This window comes from Solanum verrucosum, unplaced genomic scaffold, assembly GCF_900185275.1.
Source record: "Solanum verrucosum unplaced genomic scaffold, falcon-dt-bn FXZP01000151.1, whole genome shotgun sequence".
Classification (NCBI taxonomy): Eukaryota; Viridiplantae; Streptophyta; class Magnoliopsida; order Solanales; family Solanaceae; genus Solanum; species Solanum verrucosum.
The window spans coordinates 1,393,942-1,418,975 of NW_026020202.1; the positions used below are offsets into that span (position 1 = coordinate 1,393,942).

The 25,034-nt window shown below is 37.1% G+C and overlaps 1 protein-coding gene across 1 annotated transcript; it reads left to right on the plus strand.

The window, feature by feature from the left end:
* The first annotated feature begins 782 nt into the window (after window positions 1–782).
* Window positions 783–8,213, plus strand: LOC125830104 (uncharacterized). The gene is made up of 4 exons (XM_049509316.1): window positions 783–990; window positions 1,129–1,343; window positions 1,640–1,784; window positions 8,020–8,213. Exons 1-4 carry the CDS (start codon window positions 783–785, stop codon window positions 8,211–8,213), a joined length of 762 nt encoding a protein of 253 aa, XP_049365273.1.
* The last annotated feature ends 16,821 nt before the right edge of the window (window positions 8,214–25,034 follow it).

The window sequence follows — 25,034 nt, forward strand, 5'->3', positions numbered from 1 at the left end:
TCAGGTTCAGCACTCAGAGTCAGTTGGTGAGCCTCCTTACTTTTCGAAGGGGGGTCCTGTCCCGACATCCCTCTTTGTTTTAGAGGCTTCATAGACAGATAGTAGTCAGTTGTCTTTATATTATTATTTCATATATTGAGACTTGAGTTTCCATTTTGGCCAAGTTGAATATTTGACTTTCAAACATTCTTTGTTACTTTATCATTCAAGTTGGGCATAGTGAAATTGATCACTATAAATATGCACAGAGTGTTCCGCTGAGTAAGCAAGCCAGGCCAAGGGTTCGTTTGGGGCCAGCAATGGTTCTCGAGTGCCGGCCACACCCAGGGTATAGGCTCTGGGCGTGAAAAACTTTGTATCAGAGTTCAAGAGTCCTAGGGATTCTATGAAGCCGTGTATGTAGAGTCCTAGTTATCGATGTGAAGCACGCCACATCTATAATTAGGAGGCTGCAAAACTTAGGAAATATTTCTCACTCATTTCATATTCATTTCATGTGTTAGAGTTTGATCTCTAAAAAGTTCCTTCTAATTCGTTCTTGCGCGTGTTTTCAGATAATCATGCATCCACGAAGAGCTGTCAGAGGTCGTCCTGCTAGACGTAATGTTGAGGAGCAAGGGGTACCCAATGCACCTGACGTGCAACCCCAAGGAGGGGTCACCAATATTGAGTTCCGTGAGGCCATAAGGATGTTAAGTCAAGTTGTGAATAATTAGGTTGGGAAACAAAGAGGAGCTAGATAGGAAGTGACTGATACTTTGATGATCCGAGAGTTCTTGAGGATGAATCCTCCAAGTTTCACGGGTTTGAGAACTATTGAGGATCCAGAGAACTTTATTGAGGAGCTAAAGAAGGTGTTTGAGGCTATGCATGTTGCCGATACTGAGCGAGTTGAACTAGTTGCATACCAACTGAAGAATGTTGCTAGGACTTGGTCTAACCAGTGGAAGGAGGGTAGAGCTGAGGATGCACCACCTGCGAGATGGGAATGTTTTTAGAAAGCTTTCTTTTCTCGAGAACTGAAAGAGGCTAAGGTACGAGAGTTCCTCACACTTAAGCAGGATTCTTTGAGCGTTCATGAGTATGGGTTAAAGTTCACCCAGTTGTCTCGTTATGATTCGGAGATAGTTGCGGATATGAGGAGTAGGATGAGCTTGTCTGTCGCTGGCTTGTCTCATCTGTCGAGTAAGGAAGGTAGGGTTGCAATGCTAATAGGTGACATGGATATTTCGCGGTTGATGGTTTATATGCAGCAAGTTGAGGAAGGGAAGCTGAGGGATAGGGAAGAGTTTAGAAATAAGACGACTAAGACAGAGAGTGAATCTGGGCAGCAGAAAAATAATGTGAACCGTTCATCATTTCAACAAAAGCAAAAGGGACTTGCTTCATCATCTGCTAGTGCACCTACACCCAGAAACAAAGGTGAGTATAATAGTCAGAATTCGCAGAACTTCAGAGCTAGACCTGCACAGTCTCAGGGTAGTGTGGCACAAGGAGGTAACTGGGCTCTTGCGTGTGCTAAGGGTGGAAGAACCCACCAGGTAAGTGTCGTGATGGCCAGACAAGTTGCTTCAAGTATGGACAAGAGGGTCACTTCATGAAAGAGTGTCCTAAGAACTGGCAAGGTAATGGAAATTAGGGCAACAGAGCTCAATCTTCATCAGTTTCTCCACCAGAAAGGGATGCACCTAGAGGAGCTATATCCGGTACTGGTGGAGGAACAAACCTTCTTTATGCGATCACTAGTCACCAAAAGCAAGAGAACTCTCTAGATGTTGTCACTAGTATGATCAAAGTATTTGCTTTTGATGTTCATACTTTGTTAGACCCAGGAGCAAGTTTATCTTTTGTGACCCCTTATGTTGCAAATAAGTTTGATGTTCTTCCTGAAAAACTCAATGAATCCTTTTGTGTTTCTACACCTATTGGGGAGTCTATTCTAACTGAGCGAGTATATCGTGATTGTGTCATTTCCATCAATCACAAAGACACCATGGCTTATTTAATTGAGTTAGACATGGTAGATTTTGATGTCATTCTAGGTATGGATTGGCTTCACGCCTGTTATTTCTCCATTGATTATAGAACTCGAGTTGTTAAGTTCCAATTTCCTAATGAGCCAGTCTTAGAGTGGATAAGCAGTTCAGCAGTGCCTAAGGGTCGTTTTATTTCATACCTTAAGGAAAGAAGTTAGTTTCCAAGGGGTATGTCTATCACTTAGTCCGAGTTAATGACTCTAGTGTTGAGATACATCTTATTCAATCAGTTCTAGTAGTAAAAGAGTTTCCAAAAGTTTTTTCGGATGATCTTCCCAGAGTCCCTCCTTAGAGAGAAATAGACTTCGGCATAGACATTCTTCTAGATACTCATCATATATCTATTCCGCCATATAGAATGGCACCAGCAGAGTTGAAAGATCTTAAAGAGCAGTTAAAATTAAAGATCTTATTGATAAGGGTTTCATTTGACCAAGTGTCTCACCTTGGGGCGCTCCGGTCTTATTTGTGAGAAAGAAAGATGGTTCCCTTTGAATGTGTATAGATTACCGTCAGTTGAACAAGGTTACCATCAAGAACAAATATCCTCTCCCAATGATTGATGATCTTTTCGATCAACTTCAGGGTGCTACTTGTTTCTCTAAGATAGATCTCAGATCAGGCTACCATCAGTTAAGAGTGAGGGAATGTGATATTCCTAAGACAGCTTTCAGAACCCGTTATGGTCGTTATGAGTTTCTGGTCATGTCCTTCGGTTTGACCAATGCGCATGCAGCATTCATGGACCTTATAAATAGAGTATTCAAACCTTATTTAGATAAGTTTGTTATCGTCTTCATTGATGACATACTAATCTACTCAAGGAATGAAGAAGATCATGCTAGTCATCTCAGAGTACTTCTCCAGACTTTGAAAGATAGAGAGTTGTATGCCAAGTTCTCTAAGTGTGAGTTTTGGCTTGAGTCTATGGCATTCATAGGTCACATTGTGTCTAGAGAGGGAATTAAAGTTGATACTCAAAAAATTGAAGCAATGCAGAATTGGCCTAGACCCACATCTTCAATAGATATTAGGAGTTTCTTGGGTTTGGCTGGCTATTATAGATGGTTTGTAGAGGGGTTCTCACCCATTTCACCCCCTTTGACCAAGTTAACTCAGAAGACAATAAAGTTTCAATGGTCTGAAGCTTGTGAGAAAAGCTTTCATGAATTGAAAAAGTGGTTGACTACTACCCAGTTTTGACCTTACCAGAAGGTACTCAAGGTTTTGTGGTTTATTGTGATGCGTCTAGAGTTGGTTTGCGTTGTGTGCTAATGCAGAATGGCAAGGTTATATCATATGCCTCCAGACAGTTGAAAGTTCATGAGAAGAATTACCCAACCCATGACTTAAAGTTGGCTGCTATAGTATTTTCTTTGAAGATATGGCGTCATTATTTGTATGGTGTTCATGTAGAAGTATTCACTGATCACAAGAGTCTTCAGTATGTGTTTACTCAAAAAAAGATTAATCTAAGACAAAATGAGGTGGTTAGAATTACTCAAGGATTACGACGTGAGTATTCTTTACCACCCAGGTAAGGCTAATGGTGTTGCTGATTCCTTGAGCAGGTTGTCAATAGGTAGTACCGCCCATGTTGAGGAAGAAAAGAGGGAGTTAGCGAAAGATGTGCATAGACTTGCACGCCTGGGAGTTCGACTAATGGATTCCATAGAGGAAGAACTGGTGGTGATGAATGGGACTGAATTATCATTAGTGTCAGAAGTAAAAGAGAAGCATGATCAATACCCAATTTTGCTGGAATTGAAGGCAAATGTTCATAATCAAAAATTTATGGCTTTTGAACAAGGGGGAGATGGTGTGTTGAGGTATCAAGGTAGATTGTGTGTACCAAGAGTGGATGAACTCCAAGAGAGGATCATGGAGGATGTTCATAGCTCTAGATATTCCATTCATCCGGGGTCCACAAAGATGTATCGCGATTTGAGAGAGGTGTATTGGTGGAGTAGTATGAAGAAGGGCATTGCAGAATTTGTTACTATGTGTCCGAATTGCCAACAAGCTAAAGTAGAGCATCAAAGGCCCGGTGGTTTGGCTCAGAATATAGAACTTCTGGAATGGAAGTGGGAGATGATTAATATAGATTTCATCACAGGTTTACCGAGGTCTTGTAGGCAACATGATTCTATTTGGGTGATTATCGATAGAATGACAAAATCAGCCCACTTTTTGCCGGTGAAGACTACCCATTCAGTAGAACATTATGCTAAGCTATATATTAAATAGGTGGTAAGACTTCATGGGGTTCCACTCTCCATTATTTTAGACAGAGGTGCGCAATTTACTGCATAGTTTTGGAACTTTTCAGAAAGGCTTGGGTTCAAAGGTGAACTTAAGTACTGATTTTCATCCTCAGATAGATGGGCAAGCAGAGCGCACTATTCAGACCTTAGAAGATATGTTGAGGGTATGCATGATTGATTTCAAGGGTAATTGGGATGATCACCTACTTCTCATCGAGTTCACCTACACCAATAGTTACCACTCTAGCATCCAAATGGCTCCTTATGAAGCTCTTTATGGGAGAAGGTGCAGGTCTCCTATTGGATGGTTTAAAGTTGGTGAAGCGGGGTTGATAGGACCTGATTTAGTTCATCAAGCTATGGAGAAGGTGAAAGTGATTCAAGAAAGGTTGAAAATAGTGCAGAGTCGTCAGAAATCGTACACTGATGTTAGGAGAAGGGAGTTAGAGTTTGAAGTGGATGATTGAGTATATCTTAAAGTTTCACCCATGAAGGGTGTTATAAGATTTGGTAAGAAGGGGAAGCTTAGTCCCCGGTATATTGGACCTTATTGAATAGCCAAGAGGATTGATAAAGTAGCTTATGAATTGGAGCTACCACAAGAGGTATTCCCCTCCTAAGCCCAAATTTACCCGCACAGGGAAAGATCTCAACAGGCCTAGGAAGGTTTTTTGTGACAAGACCTAGAGATATCAGAAGTGAGAATGCTGACATGAGTAACGAAAAATCCTGTGAAAAACACGATCGCCTGCCAATGGCCAACTGAAGATATTGGGATCGAGGATAGCTTATCTTATGAGGAGATTCCTGTTCAGATTCTAGATCGCCAAGTTCGCAAGTTGAGAACAAAAGAGGTAGCATCAGCCAAAGTCCTTTGGAGGAACCAATTTGTTGAGGAAGCTACTTGGGAGGCTGAGGAGGATATGAAGAAGAGATATCCATATCTCTTCGAATCTAGAGAAATTTCAGATCAAGGTACAAATTATATTCTTAGTACTCTTTCATTTATAAGTTTGCATGTCGAAATTGTTTTGCTTGTTGGGTGTTTGAGTTGAATGTTAGATGTTACACCCTTAGCCTAGTAAGGGTAATCTCATTCGAGGACGATTGTTCCCAAGGGGGGATATTGTAACATCTCACAATTAGAAATAACTAGGAAGAAGCTAAGAATAGGAAATAGTCGTTTTTGGAAAGAATGAAAATCTGGAAATTTTGTGATGTATTGTTAAGTAGAATTTAGGTCAACTTCAAACGTCCATATCTCATAGATCAAGATGAGTTAGATGTACTTCCAGAAATGGTTGGAAATATTTTGGAATAATCTTTCCAACGCCACCGAGTTTGCCTGATTTCGTGCTCGTATGAGTGTGATAGGCCCTTTGGAAGTTGGTTGTTCAAATAAGGAAAGTCTAAACCGGATTTTGGAAGGGTAATTTAGTCTTTTCCTTACCCAATTAATTAAATTCGTTTTTAGTAATTTAATTGGGGTCTGAACTGAGTTAATTCAGTTAACGCAATTAAGAAATACGCTAGGGCTTTTAGAAAAAATAAGAGAGGAGAAAGGAAAAGGGAAACTCAAGATTCGTCAAGTTCTAGTGATTTTGGTTGAGGAATTCGCCAAGGATTCGATCCTACAAGGTATGTGAGTCTTTCATAGCATTGGGTTCGTTCACCCACGCGCCAAACATGTTTAGTTCAGCGAAATTCGTCCTAAAAGAGTTTGAAAGTTGATGTTTTTGATATGTATTCTTGAATTTGAATGTCGTTCTTGAATTGGGCTGAATTGAGAAGTTTTTGAGATCTTTACGTTGCGTTTTAGAGTTGTTTTGAGTTAGATTCTTGAGTACATATGCTGGGTATCTGAATCTAAAATGAATTTGAGAACAGTAGTCGAGTTTAGGTGAATTGGGGCTGGAAAACGAAGAGGGAAAAAGTCGAGCGGGTTTTGGCACGCAAGTCTGCGTCGCAAACTTGCTCCCCCAGTGAACAAAAATCAGCTCCGCGTCGCGGTTGGGACGCGGACTCCTCTATTTCAAAATTTAATTTCGCGATCAAATATTTAAATGAAACTCCGCATCGCGAACTTGTTCCAAGACAATGACTTCTTGATATTTTCTCATGTTTAGCTATCTAAAAACACTTCTAAACATCATGAGATATTTCCTATCACAATTCACAATCCTTGAATACATAATACAATTCAAGGAGAGTTAGGAGTCAAGAATTCAAGTAAAGTTAAGAGTCCAAGAGAAGTTCATAAAAGTTTTCAAAAGTCTTTTACAAACATTTTAACTTTGTTTTAAGACTTAAGTTTTGAGTTAAGCAAAGAGTAAAGAGTTGAGTTAATTTCTCCAAAAGTTATAAGGGAACTAAGTATTCCCAAATGTTAGAAATGTTTTCACATCTGAGCAAGAAAGGGAAACACCGATTTCCAAGAGAACTTTTAAACTAAGTTTTGAGTAATTATCTCAAACCAAAGAAAGAAGTTTGTTTTAAAAACATATGAGCTAAGTATATTTTGGGAGTAGTATTGAGCACCGATATGGGAACGCGAATTAATATTAACTCAAGTCTTCATAAACCGTGTAGCCATCATGGGTAGTAAAGGATCATACTCTTTAGATGACGTCTTAAGATGCTTTTAGTATAGACTAGTGGATCCACTTAGTTAAGGTGTCGTATATGACGGCAAAGTATAGGACAGTTGTGGCAGTGTGGGCAAGATGTTGTATCACCACTTAGGCTCATAGTGGTAGTTGTCGGTTAGAGAAACTCCCACATAAACTATATTACTTTATTATATGAGTAAAGTTGAGTTTGTTATTGCATTTCCTTTAACGAACTAAGTTGCTTTCACTGTTATATAAAGCTTTTCATATATTGTATGTGTTTCGTTGCTTTGTTATGAATAAAGTTATTCATGTGTTGAGAAGAGCCAAGGTAAGTGTTTCTTTCAAACTCTTTTCAAGCCTATATTATGTTTAGCATTCCAACTCGCATACTCGTATATTCAATGTACTTATGCCAGTTGGCCTGCACCGTCCTATGATGCAGACGCAGGTAACCAGGATCAGCATCCAGCGCTTCGTTGATCAGGTTCAGCACTCAGAGTCAGTTGGTGAGTCTCATTACTTTCCGAAGGGCTCTTTTTTACATTGCATTCTAGTTTTCAGTTGTTAGGATGATCGGGGGTCCTATCCCGACATCCCTCTTTGTTTTAGAGGCATTATAGACAGATAGCAGTCAGTTGTCTTGACATTATTATTTCATATGTTGAGACTTGAGTTGCCATTTTGGCCAAGTTGAATATTTGACTTTCAAACATTCTTAGTTACTTTATCATTCAAGTTGATTATAGTGAAATTGATCATTATAAATATGCATAGAGTGTTCCACTGAGTAAGTAAGTCAGGCCAAGGGTTCGCTTGGGGCCAATAATGGTTCTCGAGTGCCGACCACCTCAGTGTATAGGCTCAGGGGTGACAAACTTGGTATCAGATCCCAGAATTCAAGAGTCCTAGCGAGTCTATGAAACTGTGTCTGTAGAGTCCTAGTTATCGGTGTGAAACGCGCCATATCTATAATTAGGAGTCTGCAACACTTAGGAAAAATTTCTCACGTCTTTCATACCCATTTCATGTGTTAGAGGTTGATCTCTTAAACGTTTATTCTAATTCGTGCTTACGCGTATTTTAAGATAATCATGCCTCTATAAAGAGTTGTCAGAGGTCGTCCTGCTAGACGTAATGTTAAGGAGCAAGGGGTACCCAATGCACCTAAAGTGCAACCTCAGGGAGGGGTCACTAATGCTGAGTTTTGTGAGGCTATAAGGATGCTAATTCAAGCTATGACTAATCAGGTTGGGCAACAAAGAGGAGCTAGACAGGAAGTGGCTAATACTTCGAGGATCTGAGTGTTCTTGAGGATGAATCCTCCAAGTTTCACGGGTTTTAGCACTACTGAAGATCCAGAGAACTTCATTAAGGAGCTAAAGAAGGTGTTTGAGGTTATGCATGTTGCCGATACTAAGCGAATTGAACTAGCTACATATCAATTGAAGAATGTTGCTAGGACTTGGTCTGACTAGTGGAAGGAGGGTAGAGCTGAGGATCCACCACCCGCGAGATGGGAATGTTTTGAGGAAGCTTTCTTGGGGCATTTCTTTCCTCGAGAACTAAAATAGGCTAAGGTACGAGAATTCCTCACACTTAAGTAAGATTCTTTGAGTGTTCATAAGTGTGGGTTGAAGTTCACCCAGCTGTCCCATTATTCTCCGGAGATGGTTGCGGATATGAGAAGTAGGATGAGATTGTATGTGGCTAGGCTGTCTCATCTATCGAGTAAGGAAGGTAGGGCTGCAATGCTAATAGGTGATATCGATATTTTGCAGTTTATGGTTTATGTGCAGCAGGTTGAGGAAGAGAAGCGGAGGGATAGGGAAGAATTTAGAAATAAGAAGGCTAAGATAGGGAATGAATTCGGGCAGCAGAAAAGTAATGTGAATCGTTCATCATTTCAACAAAAGCAAAAGGGAGTTGCTCCATCATCTACTAGTGCACCTGCACCCAGAAACAAAGGTGAGTATAATAGTCAGAATTCGCAGAACTTCAATGCTAGACATGCACAGTCTCAGGGTAGTGTGGCACAAGGAGGTAACTGGATCCTGCATGTGCTATGTGTAGAAGAACCCATCCAGGTAAGTGTCGTGATGGCCAGACAGGTTGCTTCAAGTATGGACAAGAGGGTCACTTCATGAAAGAGTGTCCTAAGAATCGGCAAGGTAATGGAAATTAGGGCAATAGAGCTCAATCTTCATCAGTTGCTCTACCAGAAAGGGCTGCACCTAGAGGAGCTACATCCGGTACTGGCGGAGGAACAAACCGTCTTTATACGATCAGTAGTCGCCAAGAGCAAGAGAACTCTCCAGATGTTGTCACTTGTATGATCAAAGTCTTTGCTTTTGATGTTTATGATTTGCTAGACCCAGGAGCAAGAGAACTCTCCAATCATGTTAATAATCGACCAATTTCTCCCTTACTGTTGCAAGTGTAATCTCTTCTTCTTTGTTATATTAACAAGTGACAAGCTCCTCTTGTTGATTAGTTTCTTCAACTGCATAAGAGGTCTCGAAATCTGAAACTTATTCTTCATCTTTCTGGTTTTGGGAAGAAGTAGTTATATTACCTTCTGCTTTCTTGTACCAGCAGTCTCTGGCGTAGTGTCCTTTCTTTCTACAATTGTAGCACTTCTCCATTTGCCGGTTGTTAAAGCCTTTCACTTGCTTGTTTTGTCGTTGACTTCTTTGATGTTGATTGTTTTGGTCTCCCCCTGGCCGTGAGATTCTCTCCACTTCTCTTTTTTTATAGTCATGTCTTTTGCTGAAGAGCATCTTATCTTCATCATTTATCGTGAAACTTGATAATGGCTTCTCCAAATCTTCCTCATTTGCCAATAGATTTTCCAACTCATATAAAGTTGGTTCTATGGCCTATCACCGTGTGGCTGTAATTATGCCTTTGTACTCCGGCCTTAGACCATGAACAATGATTCTCCTCATTCTTGTCTTTGTGATAGCATTCTCTAAATCTAATTTTGATATTTCATCAGATAAAGATTTTACCTTTGAGAAGTATTGACTGATCGTCATATTCTATTGAGAGATCGGCAAAAGCTCATTTTCAAGCCTTTGTAATCTCGCATCAGTCTTCTTTGTAAAAATCATTGCCAAGGTGTCCCAAGCTTCTTTGGGTGTCTTGGCATTCTTAATCCTTTGTAGGAACTCATACTCAATGGTTACAGTGAGAGCATACATGGCCTTTCCAGCTTTGGTCTTCGACCTTTTTGCTGCTTCAGCATCTATTGGTGGTGTGGTGTCTGATCCACCGATGATATCCCATAATTCCTGGCTGAGAAAGTAGTATTGCATTCTCATGCTCCATGATCCGTAGTTGCTTGCGTTGAGCTTCTCAACGCTATTGATAGTGCTTGCGAAGTCTGCCATTGATAAGTGCCTCGAAACGTGTAGCCTCCGACAATAGCTTGTAGGATCTTCTTTAAGTTCCTGCCTCGCTCCTATCAACCTGGCTTAAATACCACTTGTTGAATATTTTTGTGGGAGACGACGGGCACAATCAATTTCTCACAACTTAAATTTTATTATATCAAAGTAAGGACCCGCTTCGGTCTTACAATCTTGATCACACTTGTTTCTTGCTTCAGCAACACTCTTGATTTAGCACTCACTCTTAATTTCTCTCTTACTTTATTTCTTGTTTTCTTACTTTGTTTCTTGCTTGGTTAGTTGTTTGGTTACATATCAAATGAACCACCTCTATTTATAGGAGGTGATGGAACAATCAAGCTAAACATATTTTTCTACTCTATTCTAGAATATTCCTCCAACTACTTAATTCTAGAACTACTCTATCTAGAACATTTCTAGACTATTCTCTCTAGAATACTCATTCTAGAGATCTTCCTTCAATTCTCTCTAGACACTTTCAGCTGCAGATGCTCCAAAAACTTCAACATTGGGCCTTTTGGCCCGAACCACAGATGTTCCTTCCCAGCATTCAGTATGCTTCCCCTTTTTCTAGGAGGAGCATTGACTGAGTGGATGGGGACGATACTCCCACAAACCCTTAAGATCTCAGTGTCAACAGTTGGTGTAGCCTCTTTGCGAACACAAGGAGAGGAAGGGACAGGGGAAGATGGAGGGGGAGGAAGAGGAATGGGGACATTCTTAGAATGAGAGTTGGCCATTAGGAGAGAGAGAAAAAAATAATAGAGAAAGCAAATGAAAGAGAGAAATGGGGATTTGGTGAAATAAAAGACTTAGAGAAGGATTATATATATAGTGTGAAAGGTAGAGAAAAACTAAACATTTGAATTTTTTCACTTTCCACCAATAGTGTCAGTTCACAAAGGGCTTTTATGGAATGACCATGTCTAATTTTATGTATATATGTTGACCACATCTTTAATTTATATTCTCATGAGATTTGTTTAATTTAAATTCTTACTTCCTAATTAAACTTTATGTTTTCTTTGAAAATGTTGAAGCATGTGACAATGCCATTTAATATTATGTTTGACTGATTAAATAGCACATATTTTTAATTAATTACTTAATAATGTTTTTAACTAGCACATTTCTCACATGTGGCCTAATTAGTTTCTGAGATAGAAAGATTTCAACATAGTTATAATGTTCGCCGTCTCTAATACAATGTTGAAAAGTGTGGGTGCTTCGAGTCTTCTCCCCCCCCCCCTTCTGGGAAGGTAAAGGGTTAGGAGTGAATTATTCATAACCATAAGCTAAACTCATGATAAAAAGTACTGGAATTAGCACAAATATATTGGTGAGCAGTGGCGTAGGCAGAAAATTCGTGAAGGGTGTCCAAAATAAAGCCAACATAGAAAAATTATGTGGCCATGGGGGATTGAACCTCAATGGAAAACAAACTTCTTCACACTATTGCCACTAAGCTACCACTCTAAATAAAACAAAGTATTTCATTTTTCATTTAATTAACCGATTTACAACAGACCACATTAAACAAAATATACAAAACATAGATGCAGTGATTCGAACAAAATAAATTAAAGTATTTCTTTAATTTATTTTCTCATGAGATTTGTTTAATTTAAATTCTTACTTCCTAATTAAACTTTATGTTTTCTTTGAAAATGTTGAAGCATGTGACAATGTCATTTAATATTATGTTTGACTAATTAAATAGCACATATTTTTAATTAATTACTTTATAATGTTTTTCACTAGCACATTTCTCACATGTGGCCTAATTCGTTTCTGAGATAGAAAGATTTCAACATAGTTATAATGTTCGCCGTCTCTAATACAATGTTGAAAAGTGTGGGTGCTTCGAGTCTTCTCCCCCCCCCCCCCCTTCTAGGAAGGCAAAGGGTTAGGAGTGAATTATTCATAACCTTAAGCTAAACTCATGATAAAAAAGTACTGGAATTAGCACAAATATATTGGTGAGCAGTGGTGTAGGCAGAAAATTCGTGAAGGGTGTCCAAAATAAAGCCAACATAGAAAAATGATGTGGCCATGGGGGATTGAACCTCAATGGAAAACAAACTTCTTCACACTTTTGCCACTAAGCTACCACTCTATATACAACAAAGTATTTCATTTTTCATTTAATTAACCGATTTACAGTAGACCACATTAAACAAAATATACAAAACATAGATGAAGTGATTCGAACTTGGGTATTGTGTACATATTGGGAACACTTTTGCCACTGAGCTACGGCTCATTGTTGTTGTTTAGGGTGTTCAAAATTCTTAATATATCAATATAAAGTAATATTTGACGTGACAACAATACTAAGAGGGCTAATTTATTGTATAAAAAACAAGCTAAGGAAGGTTATTCTAGAAACAGATCACTAGGAATCATGAAAATGATACTTAGGGAATGGAAAATATCATGGGAGATACTAGACATAGTGGAAGAAGCAAGACAAATTGTGGAACAAAACAGCTTCAAAGTTCAGCATGTATATAGGAAAGGAAATCAGCTAGCAGATGTCATTGCTAATAGTGCTTACAGTAAGTCGGAGGTACAAGAATACAAGCAGTTTGAACAACTACCAGCTAATTGCAGAAGAATTCTAAACATGGACAAAGCACAAATCGCAAGTTTGTGAATCAAGACAAGAAAGATAAAAGACATAAACAGCCAATATGGACCACAGTTACATTAATCAAGATATGGTGAGTCTCGCAAGATTTTATATGTACACCTCATTTTTGCCAATACTAGTGCTTAAAATCGGCGAGAAATAAAGAGCTACCTGCTTACAAAAGAGGAAATTGGCAAAAGTCGAGGACTATACATCCAAAGCACATCGTCCATTGTCATAGAAAGGAAGATCGAGAGCAGCATATTTGGATCCACAGCTAGCAACGGTGTTAGATCCAGAAATCAGAACATACTAAACCAAGATAAAGGAGAGATTAGAAACATAAAGGAGGAGGAAGATTAGGAGGAGCAGTACCTATTGAAGCTGTTGAAGATGTGTAGTGGTACACCACCATGGTTGAATGCTGATGATTTAAAAGAGACAAAGGAGAATCATGAAGGCGCCGCAGAGAAAAATATGAAAGAGGAGGATTAAGAAACAAATGTTAGGGAAAGTGTTAAAAATATGGTGAGAAACAAAAAGGGTATTGATATATTTGGGCTAACTTTCCTTTCCAAAGTTAGGCCAGGCAGACATGTATTTTTTATATTTATGATTGAATAAACGTGCTTCGAGCTCAAATTTGATCCAAAAAAAGTAATATTTGATCTATATATATCATGTAATTTTTCAGCGAAGGGTGTCCAATCCATAGCTCACGCCCTATTGGTGATATCAAGTTTAAGCAATTAATTAACAATGCAAACAAAAATTAGAGTACTATCAAAAATTGTTCAACACAACAATTATCAACTATTGGAGATTGCAATGTTAGTAATTTCTATTTTGTGCACTCACATATTAATATATTATATGTAGATATGTTATTAATAAAGTAGTCCATTGTATGATCAAATAAAGAATTAAAGTTTGGAGCCTTAAAAGTAATTATCTATTCATATGAGTTTATTTTTGTAACACATTGGTATTTGAAAGAGCTAAAACTAGAAAGAACTAAATTGGAAATAGCAAAATCTAAAATATTGCAAGTTATGCTTAAGTTGTGAGTTTTGAGTCAACTTCAAATGACTATAACTTTCAGTACAAGATGAGCTAGGTGGCCCATAAGATATCAAATGAAAGGTCTTGGAATCCTCTTTCCAACTCCACCGAGTTTGCTACATTGCTAGCACGGGCCCAACATTTTATATTTTCAAGTTGTGGATGTTGTGCATAATCATTTGATGACGAAGGATAGCAGCGAACAATAAAAAAATGGATCAAAAGTAGCACATCAAAAAAGAATTAAGCTAAAATTGCATATGTTGATATGATTGACGCAAGGAAAAGTTGATTATGTGCAAAGGTTGATCAATGATAGATGCCAAAATAGAATAAATAGAGACAGTCAATGAAAGATCATAGCATTAGCTACTGTGCTTCTTAACTACACCCTACGGGGCTAAAAATGACAAATCAGATTTATTTTGTAACAATTAGCCAAAGTATTTACTCCAACCCTCAATTAAGGGGAGAAATGTTTGTCTGAACCTATAACAACATAACTATAGATATTGGTGTTATTCTTAAGACAATTAGGCCTTCCATACATGAAAAATAAGATAACACCAGTAATGACTAACAAAATTGCTTATCTAATCCTCAGATCTTAGACATAGCTAACTTGAGAATTGAACTCAATCGGTTGTCTGTTATTTCCACGTAGATCATCTCCTTCTAACTCGTATTGTTAGTGTACCTTGAAATGAGAAGTACAGTGAGATAGAAGTAGCATAAATTTTTTTCCAATCTAGATGTAAAAATAGCATAAATGAACAATTTATTGCATTTCTCTTATTCTTCATAGTTATGATGTTACACACTATAATAGACATTTGTCAACAATAAGAATAGGAACGGGGCTATGAGTTTGCTTCGTCTTGAAACCTGTAAATCAGCAAGTATTTTTTGCTTTTAGCTTTAAGAAACATAAGAATGTGCTATTATCTCATAATCCTCACATATTTGACCTTTTATTCTCATATTCACATGTATTTGGCTACCAATGCTAACAACAATAAAATGTCGCACTTGCCTTTTTTCTTTATATCTTATTTATGCACCGTATATCTCTCTTCTAGTTGCATCTCAGGAAGCAGTTGATTGCAATTCCTCACCTTATCACATCTACATATATGTTTACTTACCTATTTTTTGCCAAGACGTAACGGAAGTGATCAAATCCAATATGACCTAAGCATAATTACAAATTCAATATCAACAAAGAAACTGAATCTGTCTATTGGATGAATAGAAATACCATTTCGATTACTCCCTTTGTTGACGACCAAAAATTTGGGAGAAACATTGAAGATGTTGTAAAACAGAGAATTGAATGTACATGTCGATGGGGCCCACTCATCTTGGAGGCCAAGTAGATCACTATAGCAAGTATACTACTCCAAGTTTGAAGGCTTATAAAGCCTTCCATTCTATGTGAAATATAAATAGAAGATAGAAGCAAAAACATAATTACTACTCTTTCTTTCCTTTTCTTTGTTATTTCAGTTTAATAGTTTCCTTTTATTTATAACACGTTATCAGCACGAAGTTCTAACCACACTTGAAATTTTATAGCCATCTATAAAAAATTTATGCATTTTTCTAGAGACATTTGTATTATGAAATGTTAGATGTGTCTTTATTTGCTTGTTGATTATACTTGCTACAAAACATAGACCTTGGCTTTCTCTTTCCACTTACCACAACTCTCTTCATCCTCCATCTTTTGAAAGTGTTAGCTCTCTTCATCTTCCATCTTTTGAAAGTGTTGTTGCAGTTTAAGGTATTTCTTATCCCTTTGTTCTTCTTCTCTTTTCAATTTTCTTTGTGCTCAAATGATAAACTGAGAATGACGGTTGGATTTTTGTTTCTAATTAAAGAGAAAAATCAAATGGGTCATTTCTAATAAGGGGTAATGTCACGACCCAAAATGAGTCGTGAGTGGCACCCATACTTAACCTCCTAAGTGGGCGAACCAAGGAAACCAAACCCCAACATAAACCAATTATTCAACTACGAATAACAACAACAATGCGGAAGCTCAAAACTTATTAAAGTAACCAATCAAATAAACGTCTAAAGTCTAACACTTATTATCCCCAAAATCTGAAAGTCATCACATCAAGGACATCTAATCTTCAAATACTAAGTCTAAGAGTATTAAAGACACCAAAATAAATGAATAAAATAGTTTATGTTTGAAAACTAAGGACATTATGCCATGACCAAGAGAATCCAACACGAGTTGGAATGAATAGCTCACCCTGGAACCTGATGTGCTGGAAACTGGCTAGATCTGAGGGCAAGTCAAAGTCACTGATACACTCGCTGCACTCCACAAAAGAAAACAAAGAAAAATACAAGTAGGTCTCAGTACAGGGCAACATGTACTGAGTAGAGATATCATCGGCCAATCCAAAATAGAAACTAACATGTAATGAATAATAGTATAAAATCAACTATGACACTTAGCAGGTGGCAAGCAACAAACACATGAACCAGTGTCAGCCACACTAAAGTAAGTACATAATCAGTCAACAATATTAAGATCACACATGAGGACTCATGCCTCCAAACCATACTAATTTGGGAATTGAGTTCTTTGAAATTGAGTACATTAAGTTAATTCAATGTATTTTTCCTTTAATATTATCGTGTCAAAACGTGACACTCCGATCCAAAAATACCGTGTCGGAATGTGACACTCCGATCCAATTACACCGTGTCAGAACGTGACACTCCTGTCCAATAATACCGTGTCGGAACATGACACTCCGATCCAATTATATCGTGTCGAAATGTGACACTCTGATCCAATAATATCGTTAATTTATCATTTATTATCACCACTTTTCAATTCATTAACAATATTTCATCAAGCCTTCTTTATTCAAGGCATCACTTCGATAGAGCGGGTTTCAGATTATAAATTTCACAGTCTCAGGATTTTAGACCAATCACAAGCAACACAACCAAACCACACAACCACACAATCAAGTACATAGAGAACTTCACAATATCACTCAATACATATCAGTCACTATTAAGAGTCTAACTATCGAAATAGAATAAACCATAACCTACCTCCACCGAAGAATCGAAGTCAAGCAAGCTACTTCTCCAATGCTTTTCCTTTCCTCAATGCCTCTGAACTTTTCCAATCTATCAATTATATATACATAATTTGTAAGTTAACGAGTCTATAGACACCCATGTTACTATATGTCTAGCCTAAACTCGAAAATTCACCCAATTCTATAATCAATTTTTTCTAATGTTCAAGCCTAAGGATAAACCTTAATTTCTCTCAATAACATAACCTTAATGATATTCAAATAATATAATACACTCTATATTTAATTATCTCTCTCAATAAGTTACAACCTAGATTATAATGTGATAACATATAAACAGAATCGCGAACATCAAAGGTCACTGCGTTAATATCAGTAACTAGGATACATGATTTATATCCTGAATTGAATTTGGCATATTCTATAATAATCAAATCTTTAGGTTATCATTATCTCATCATTGCCAATCATCATGGCAATTATTACCCACCACTATTTGTCTCCCCCAAATCTTAAGACTAACATTCTAACCAAAGGAAATTCAATAGTTTCACTTCAATTCCAGCGGCCCAGCTACAACAATATGAACCCTCATCTGTTAATAAATATTCACGTGTTTGCCTCTTTCTTTTTAACAATTAACCTTATAATAATTAATTAACTGCTCGATCCATCATTAAGCTGATTACCTCGCTGACACCAACCCTAACTCCATTCAATTTCAACACTATAATATAATAATTCCTACACTAACATGTTATTATAACTTTCCTACATTATCATCTATTCATCTTTTTGCAAAGTAAAGAAAAATTCATGAAATACCTTTAGCCGTCGTTTCAATCTTGTTATCCGACTGCGTCTCTTCAATTTTCTTTTTTTTCTTCTACTGATTGTTTATAACCCTAATTGTTATACAAGATCAATTATAAAAATAGTAAAAGTGACCCACTATTAATTTTATGTTATTTTATTTAACCACCAACTAAGTAATTTATTAAAACTATCCCACTAATTTCATAATTATAGTTACGAATAGTCAAAAATACTCATTTTAAATCTATCGAAAGAGTCTTTGATGCAACAAAAAGCTCTAGTACTCAAAACGACCAAACGGGTCGTTACAGGTAACATGGCTGAAAATTTGATTTTTCCATTCAAATTTCTTTCTAACCAAATGGGTAAATCAAAATGAAAGCTCGTATCTTCATTGTTTTTCCCAATTTTTAGTCGAATAATTGAAATGGTATTTCTATTCATGCAATATACAAATTCAGTTTCTTTGTTGATACTGAATTTGTAATTATGATATATATTTGATCGACGGATCTTCAATATTGTTGTTAGCGGGTTATTGCTATTTTGCCGTAAATGGGTGAGTAGCGAATGACTTCTCTCTGTCCTTTCTTTTCTCTGATTTTTGTCTCCCTCGAATGTAGTCTATTGAAAATTTTAAGTCTATTTTTTTTTTTATGGATTTAATGATTTCTGGGAAAAATTTCAACTTGCATGTTTCTATTTTTTTCTAAAATTTTACCAAATAAGTATTTTATTTGGTGAACCTTTCCGAGAAGCAATGTTATATTAATGATTTGTACAATACTTCTTGCCGCTATTGTTGATAAAGCCAATTTCCTAACAGGCATATGGCGCTAAGATTGAACATCGATCGAATAACAATCGAAACACCGGATTGGACATGTTAAGTCCAAATTGTGGACATGAGTAGAGCAAGAGTAAGGAGGGGCAGCTCAACATGATTGGGGGTCTAAAGCGGATTTCAATTCGAGGCCTAAAATATAAACAAACTTCATATATGTATTTATTCAAAATTTATTTTTCTTACACTATTTAGATTAAGATTATTAGTATTTAATATTGTTTTTTCAGTTATTAGTTTTAGGTAAGATTTTATTAACTCAACATTGAAAAACATTTTTTCAGTGAGGCAATTATTATATGAATTGTTAACATAATTCTATAAGTAATAAGTTGACAAATATTAAATAAAGATAAGAGTTAGAACCATAGAATTTGACGCAAGAAGTTGACGACTTCATATATCCCATTTTAATATGCTTTTAGTAATGCTTGAAACTAAAATTTAAAAAGAAATAAAAAAGAATTTGTAACTCACTTTGTTCAACACTTTTCACTTTTAATTCTTATTTTTAACTAAGTACAAAAGATGTTAAAGTGGGTAAAATAATATATATTTTTAAAAATTATACTTTTTATCATAAATAATCAATTTTTGTATAGAAATTTTAACTCATAATTTATTCTTGATAAAAATTTGGGTGCCTAAGGCAAAAGTCTTATTCTCCAAAGCATAGAGTTGGCACTGAGTAAGCCCAGAGAAAAAACTCAAATTCCAAAATCTAATTTTGGAAGACCAAGAGGTACTTACACCTATAGTGATAACAGTTAACTTGTATGGAGATATAATTTAGTCTCATCAATATAGACATTAACATTTACAACACTTTACTGGAGCAACAAATTAGGGGAGTTATGTATGTATGATGATGATATTGATAATTATGCTGACAAGCATAAACTCTTTGACACATATCTGATCACCACTGCAAGACTTAAAGTTTTATGAACTTCATATGGAAGACCAAATCAAAAATTTAATTGGGTACTTGATGGAGAAACTATAATTGAACGTGCCAAGCGCATTCATGAAAAGCCAATTCCACAACTTTTGACCACATAGTTAAGATGTTTCCTGCTCCTACTACAGAAAATGGTATATTACTCCTACCAACTGCTACTATGCATAAAATATATACAGTTATATACATGTGTACGCTGTATGCATTCATTGTATTTCATTACTTCTTATTTGCAGATATACTAGGAGTCGTTCTTCGTTTTGGCCCCTTAAAATATGTTGGACGCCTTCAAAATAAGTGTCGTGAGATTACTGTTGTCGATAATCAGTAAGTATTGTTAAAGTCGTACAACATCAGCATATTTTCTTTAGTTTGACTAAGTCTTGCAGTAGCTATTTTCTAGTTGTTAGTTGTCACTTTGTTATTTGATTAGTTCCTGATATTTTCATAGTTGTAGTTAGTGCAGATTTATTTTCCTAGAGTTTAGGGCAAGTAGTTTAGTGGGATTATGATTCCACAAATTTCTGTAAGCCTATATTAGGCCACTAAACGTATTAAATAAAACAACCTGCAACTCTTTCTTTGTAAATTAGTTTCACTGTTTTCTCTTCTCTTTCTTCTTCTTTGTTATTTGTCTTTTGATTATTGAGCTTCCTATTGCGTTTTGTTCATCATTTGGTATCAGAGCCATCACAATGAATAACCTTCAAGTAGTTGGCGCAATCAAAAAACTCAATAATCAGAATTATAATGCATGGGAAACATGTATAATGTCCTATATGCAAGGTCAAGATCTCTGGGAAGTTGTCAACGGAAGCGAAGTTGTCAACGGAAACGAAGTTGCACAACCGGAGTCAGAGGATGCAAATGGACCGTTATGTAAGTGAAAGATAAAAGCAGGCAATGCAATGTTTGCGCTGAAAACAACAATCGATGAGGATGTGTTGGAGCATGTTCGTGATGCTAAATAACCAAAAGAAGCATGGGGCATACTTGCTGCATTTTTCTCAAAGAAGAATGATGCAAGGTTTCAACTCTTGGAGAACGAGTTGTTATCGTCTAATCAACGTGATTTAACGATTGCCCAATACTTCCATAGAGTCAAAAAGATATGTCGTGAAATTTCATATTTGGATCCTACAGCGCCAATTAGAGAAACCAGGGTAAAGCGAATTATTATTCATGGTTTGAGACCTGAATTCAGAGGATTTGTTACTGTTGTACAGGGATGGCCATGATATACCGTGAGTTTACGGTATTTCTAATACATTTCACTTACAAGTTGTGTGTGTCTAGGGCCTTTTTATATTGGTTTTTATGTGTTTTTATCATGTTTTGCAGGAAAGGTGTTCAGGCGCGGAAGTTTAGAGACAGCTGAAGGAAATGCAGAAAAAGGGCATCCATGGAGGTGATCTACGGACCGTAGGTCCATTCACGCTCCGTAGGTTATGACCGTAGATCAGCAGGCATGGTATTAAGGACAAATCAGGGAAATCTGACCAAGTGTGGAACCACGGTGCCCATTGACGGTCCGTAGATTGATCTACGGACCGTACTGTTGATACGTAGAGTGATACTGCGAGGGTTCCAGTACCTGATTTTTGAAGATTTTAAGTATGGAGCTACGGAGGGGATTGACGGACCATAGGTCAATCTACGGTCCGTACTGCTGGTCCGTCGTTTGCTTCAGAGAAGCTGATTTTTGGAAGCTTAAATATTTTCTAAGTCCCGAGTGACGGAATGGACTTACGGACCGTAGATCCATCGACGGTCCGTAAGTCGGTCTCGTGGACTGAAGACGCGTACCTGAACAAAACTTTCCTTAATTTGTTTCCTTTTTTATTTAGGATTTGTTTTCTATAAATAGGACATGTAAACCTCGTTTTTGGGGGTTAGACACTATTATTCTATTTTTGCTTTGTAACTTTGGAAATTAATTTGCAACTCTAGCAATTATTGATTTCCCAAGTTCGTTTTGAAGATTTTGGCTTTGCAATTCAAGTAAAATTTCTGGGTTTATTATTCTCTCTACGTAAGTTCATGATTTCTTCATCTACAATTATGAATTGTGTTCTTTCCAATATGAGTAACTAAATCCACAACTAGGGTTGTGGGAACCATGATCGATTAACAAAGTATGATTAGTAAATAAGCAATTCTTGACTAGTATTTTGCATGCATTGATAATTCTTTCGTTTAGAAGTCTTTTTAACGGTAGCCAACGTTAGAACTCGCCTTGTTACTACTTGCCGGACCAAGGAGGTAATTAACAAGAAAAGAATTATCAACATAGATTTAGTGTGATACTATCTAATAGGCTAGTGTCGATTGGTGCGAAGTAATAACTAAGTCAAACATCGATTATGATGTCTAATATGAGGTAAAGGTAAGGGTTAGTAAATTATACACACGTAGCCGGACCAAGGTGCGGGGTGAAATTCTCTAGATGCTGGACCAAGGATTTAGAGATACCTAACTTATCACTTTGCATGTAATACACTAGAAAAGGATTGCTATTACTAGGATTACTGCGTTATGAGATTGTGGGGAACACGTATACCCTAGTTATTGCCCTTATCTTGATAACAACCAAAGTTGAGTTTGATTATTGATTACTTATTAAGTTCTTACTATTTATTTCACACAAGCACAACCCCCCTTTTATTACATGTTTCTGGAAATAATTTGACTAATTGAATACAATTGTTAGTTAAAGTAAAGTCTAAACCATATTCCTCGTGGGATCGATCCCAACCTACAAGTTGGGTTCTTTACTTGATAAAACACAACCATCACTTGTTGAATTTGAAAATCTGCTAACTGGTCAAGAAGCCATGGTAAAGCAAATGGCAGGACTCTCGGTGAAGAATGAGGAAGAAGCCCTCTACACCAACAAAAGTAGGAACATCAGGCATCAATCTGCTGGTGGGTCTAAGAAGAAAAGTTTTCAGAGAGATGAAAATTTTCGCTCAAAGGGAGTTCTGAAGAATCAAAAGAACGATAAAAGATTCGAAGGGAAGTGTTACAATAGTGGGAAGAAGGGTCATATGGAAAAGGACTGTTGATTCAAGAAACAACCTATGGAAAGTAACGTTGTTACCTCAGATCCAAACGAGAATAGTGAAAATGTTTGGGATGCTGAAGCCTTTTTTGCTATTAAAGAGGAGGATTTAGCACTTACAACGACAATATCTAAATTAATTGATCATGAGAATGACTGGATCGTTGATTCGGGTTGTGCAAATCATATGACAGGTGATAAGAAAAAGTTGCAGAACCCGTCAGTGTACAAGGGTAGTCAGGTTGTGGTGACAGCCAATGATTCAAGATTACCGATAGCTCATACTGGTAAGACGGCAATTTCTCTTCAACATGGGACCAACCAGATGTCACTTCAAATGTCTATCATGTTCCTGGTATGAAGAAAAACCTACTTTCAGTGTCATAATTAACAACATGAGGAAACTACGTTCTATTTGGTCCTAATGATGTAAGGATATATCAGGATCTCAAGAACCTAGAAAATCCAATTATGACAGGGAGGAGACTAGAATCAGTGTGTGTGATGTCTACAGAGTCTACATACGTAGAGAAGTCAAAAAATAATGAGACTGCAGATTTGTGGCACATTAGATTGGCTCACATGAGTTATTCCAAGCTAACTGTGATGATGAAGCAGTCAATGATGACGGGTCTTCCCCAGCTTGAAGTAAAAACAGACGTTGTTTGTGCAGGATGCCAGTATGGTAAAGCTCACCAGTTGTCGTTTGAAGAATCCAAATTTAAAGCCGATGAACTACTACAATTAGTTCATTCAGATGTGTTTGGACCGGTAAAGCAATCATCAATTGGTGGAATGAAGTACATGGTGACCTTTATTGATGATTTCTCTCGGTATGTTTGAGTTTTCTTTATGAAAGAAAAATCAGATTCTTTTTCTAAGTTTAAAGAGTTTAGTGAAAGTGTTGAGGGAGAAGTCGGCAAGAAAATCTGTTGTTTAAGAAAAGATAACAGAGGGGAATACAACTCAGTTGAGTTCTCTCAATACCTAAGGGAATGCGGAGTTCACCATCAAGATACTTGTGCCTACACGCCGCAGCAAAATGGCATTGCAGAGAGGAAGAATAGGCATTTAGCAGAAATATGTCGCACTATCTTACATGCCAAGAATGTCCCAGGAAGATTTTAGGCAGAAGCAATGAGGACTGCATCATATGTCATCAACAGAGTTCCTCAACAAAGTTTAGGTTTTCTTTCACCTTTTGAGAAGTTGTGGAATATGAAAGCTAATGTCAGTTATTTGCGAGTATTTGGATGTGTATGCTATGTTTTTATACCTGATCAGTTACGTAGCAAATTGGAGAAGAAAGTTGTTAAATGCATTTTTATAGGCTATGATAAGCAAAGAAAAGAGTGGAAATGTAGTGACCCTACAACTGGAAGGTGTTATACATCACGACATGTTGTATTTGATGAAACCTCTTCATGGTGGTCTGCGGAAAAGGAGATATTACCGGACCAAACTGATCTGAGAAATAAGTGGCAAATTACTTATATTCAATCAAGTGAAGACGCCAATGTTGAACAAGGTGCAACTCATAATTTTGGGCAATCAATTGTTCACCAGCCAACATGTGAAGGCAGTGAAACAAATGAAGGATAAGTACCAACTAGTGAAAGAAATGAAGGAGAAGTACCAGTTGTTCCACAATCCGAGACGAGAAGGTCAGAACGGATTCGGAGACAAAACCCCAAATATGTCAATGCAGCAACAATAGAGGATGAATCTGGAAAAGAACTTGAAAGCTTTGAAGAAGCATCTCAAAACTTAGCATGGACTAGAGCAATGGAGGAGGAGATCGCCGCACTAGAACAAAATCAAACCTGGGAACTTGTGCCGAAGCCAAAAGATGTGAAACCTATATCATGTAGATGGGTTTATAAAATAAAGTGTCGCACATATGGGTTGGTGGAGAGGCATAAATCTCGTTTGGTAGCTCGAGGATTTACTCAAGAATATGGTTTGGATTATGATGAAACTTTCAGTCCAATGGCAAAATTTACAATTGTGCGAGTCTTACTTGCACTTGCTGCTGGCAAAGATTGGAATTTGTGGCAGATGGATGTTAAAAATGCATTTTTACATGGGGAGCTGGATCGGGAGATTTACATGGCTCAACCAATGGGTTTCTAAAGTCAAGAGCACCCTGGATATGTTTGTAAGCTGCGGAAGGCGTTCTATGGATTAAAGCAATCGCCAAGGGCCTGGTACGGTAAAATTGCTGAATTTTTAACTCAAAGTGGTTATTTAATTACATCTGCA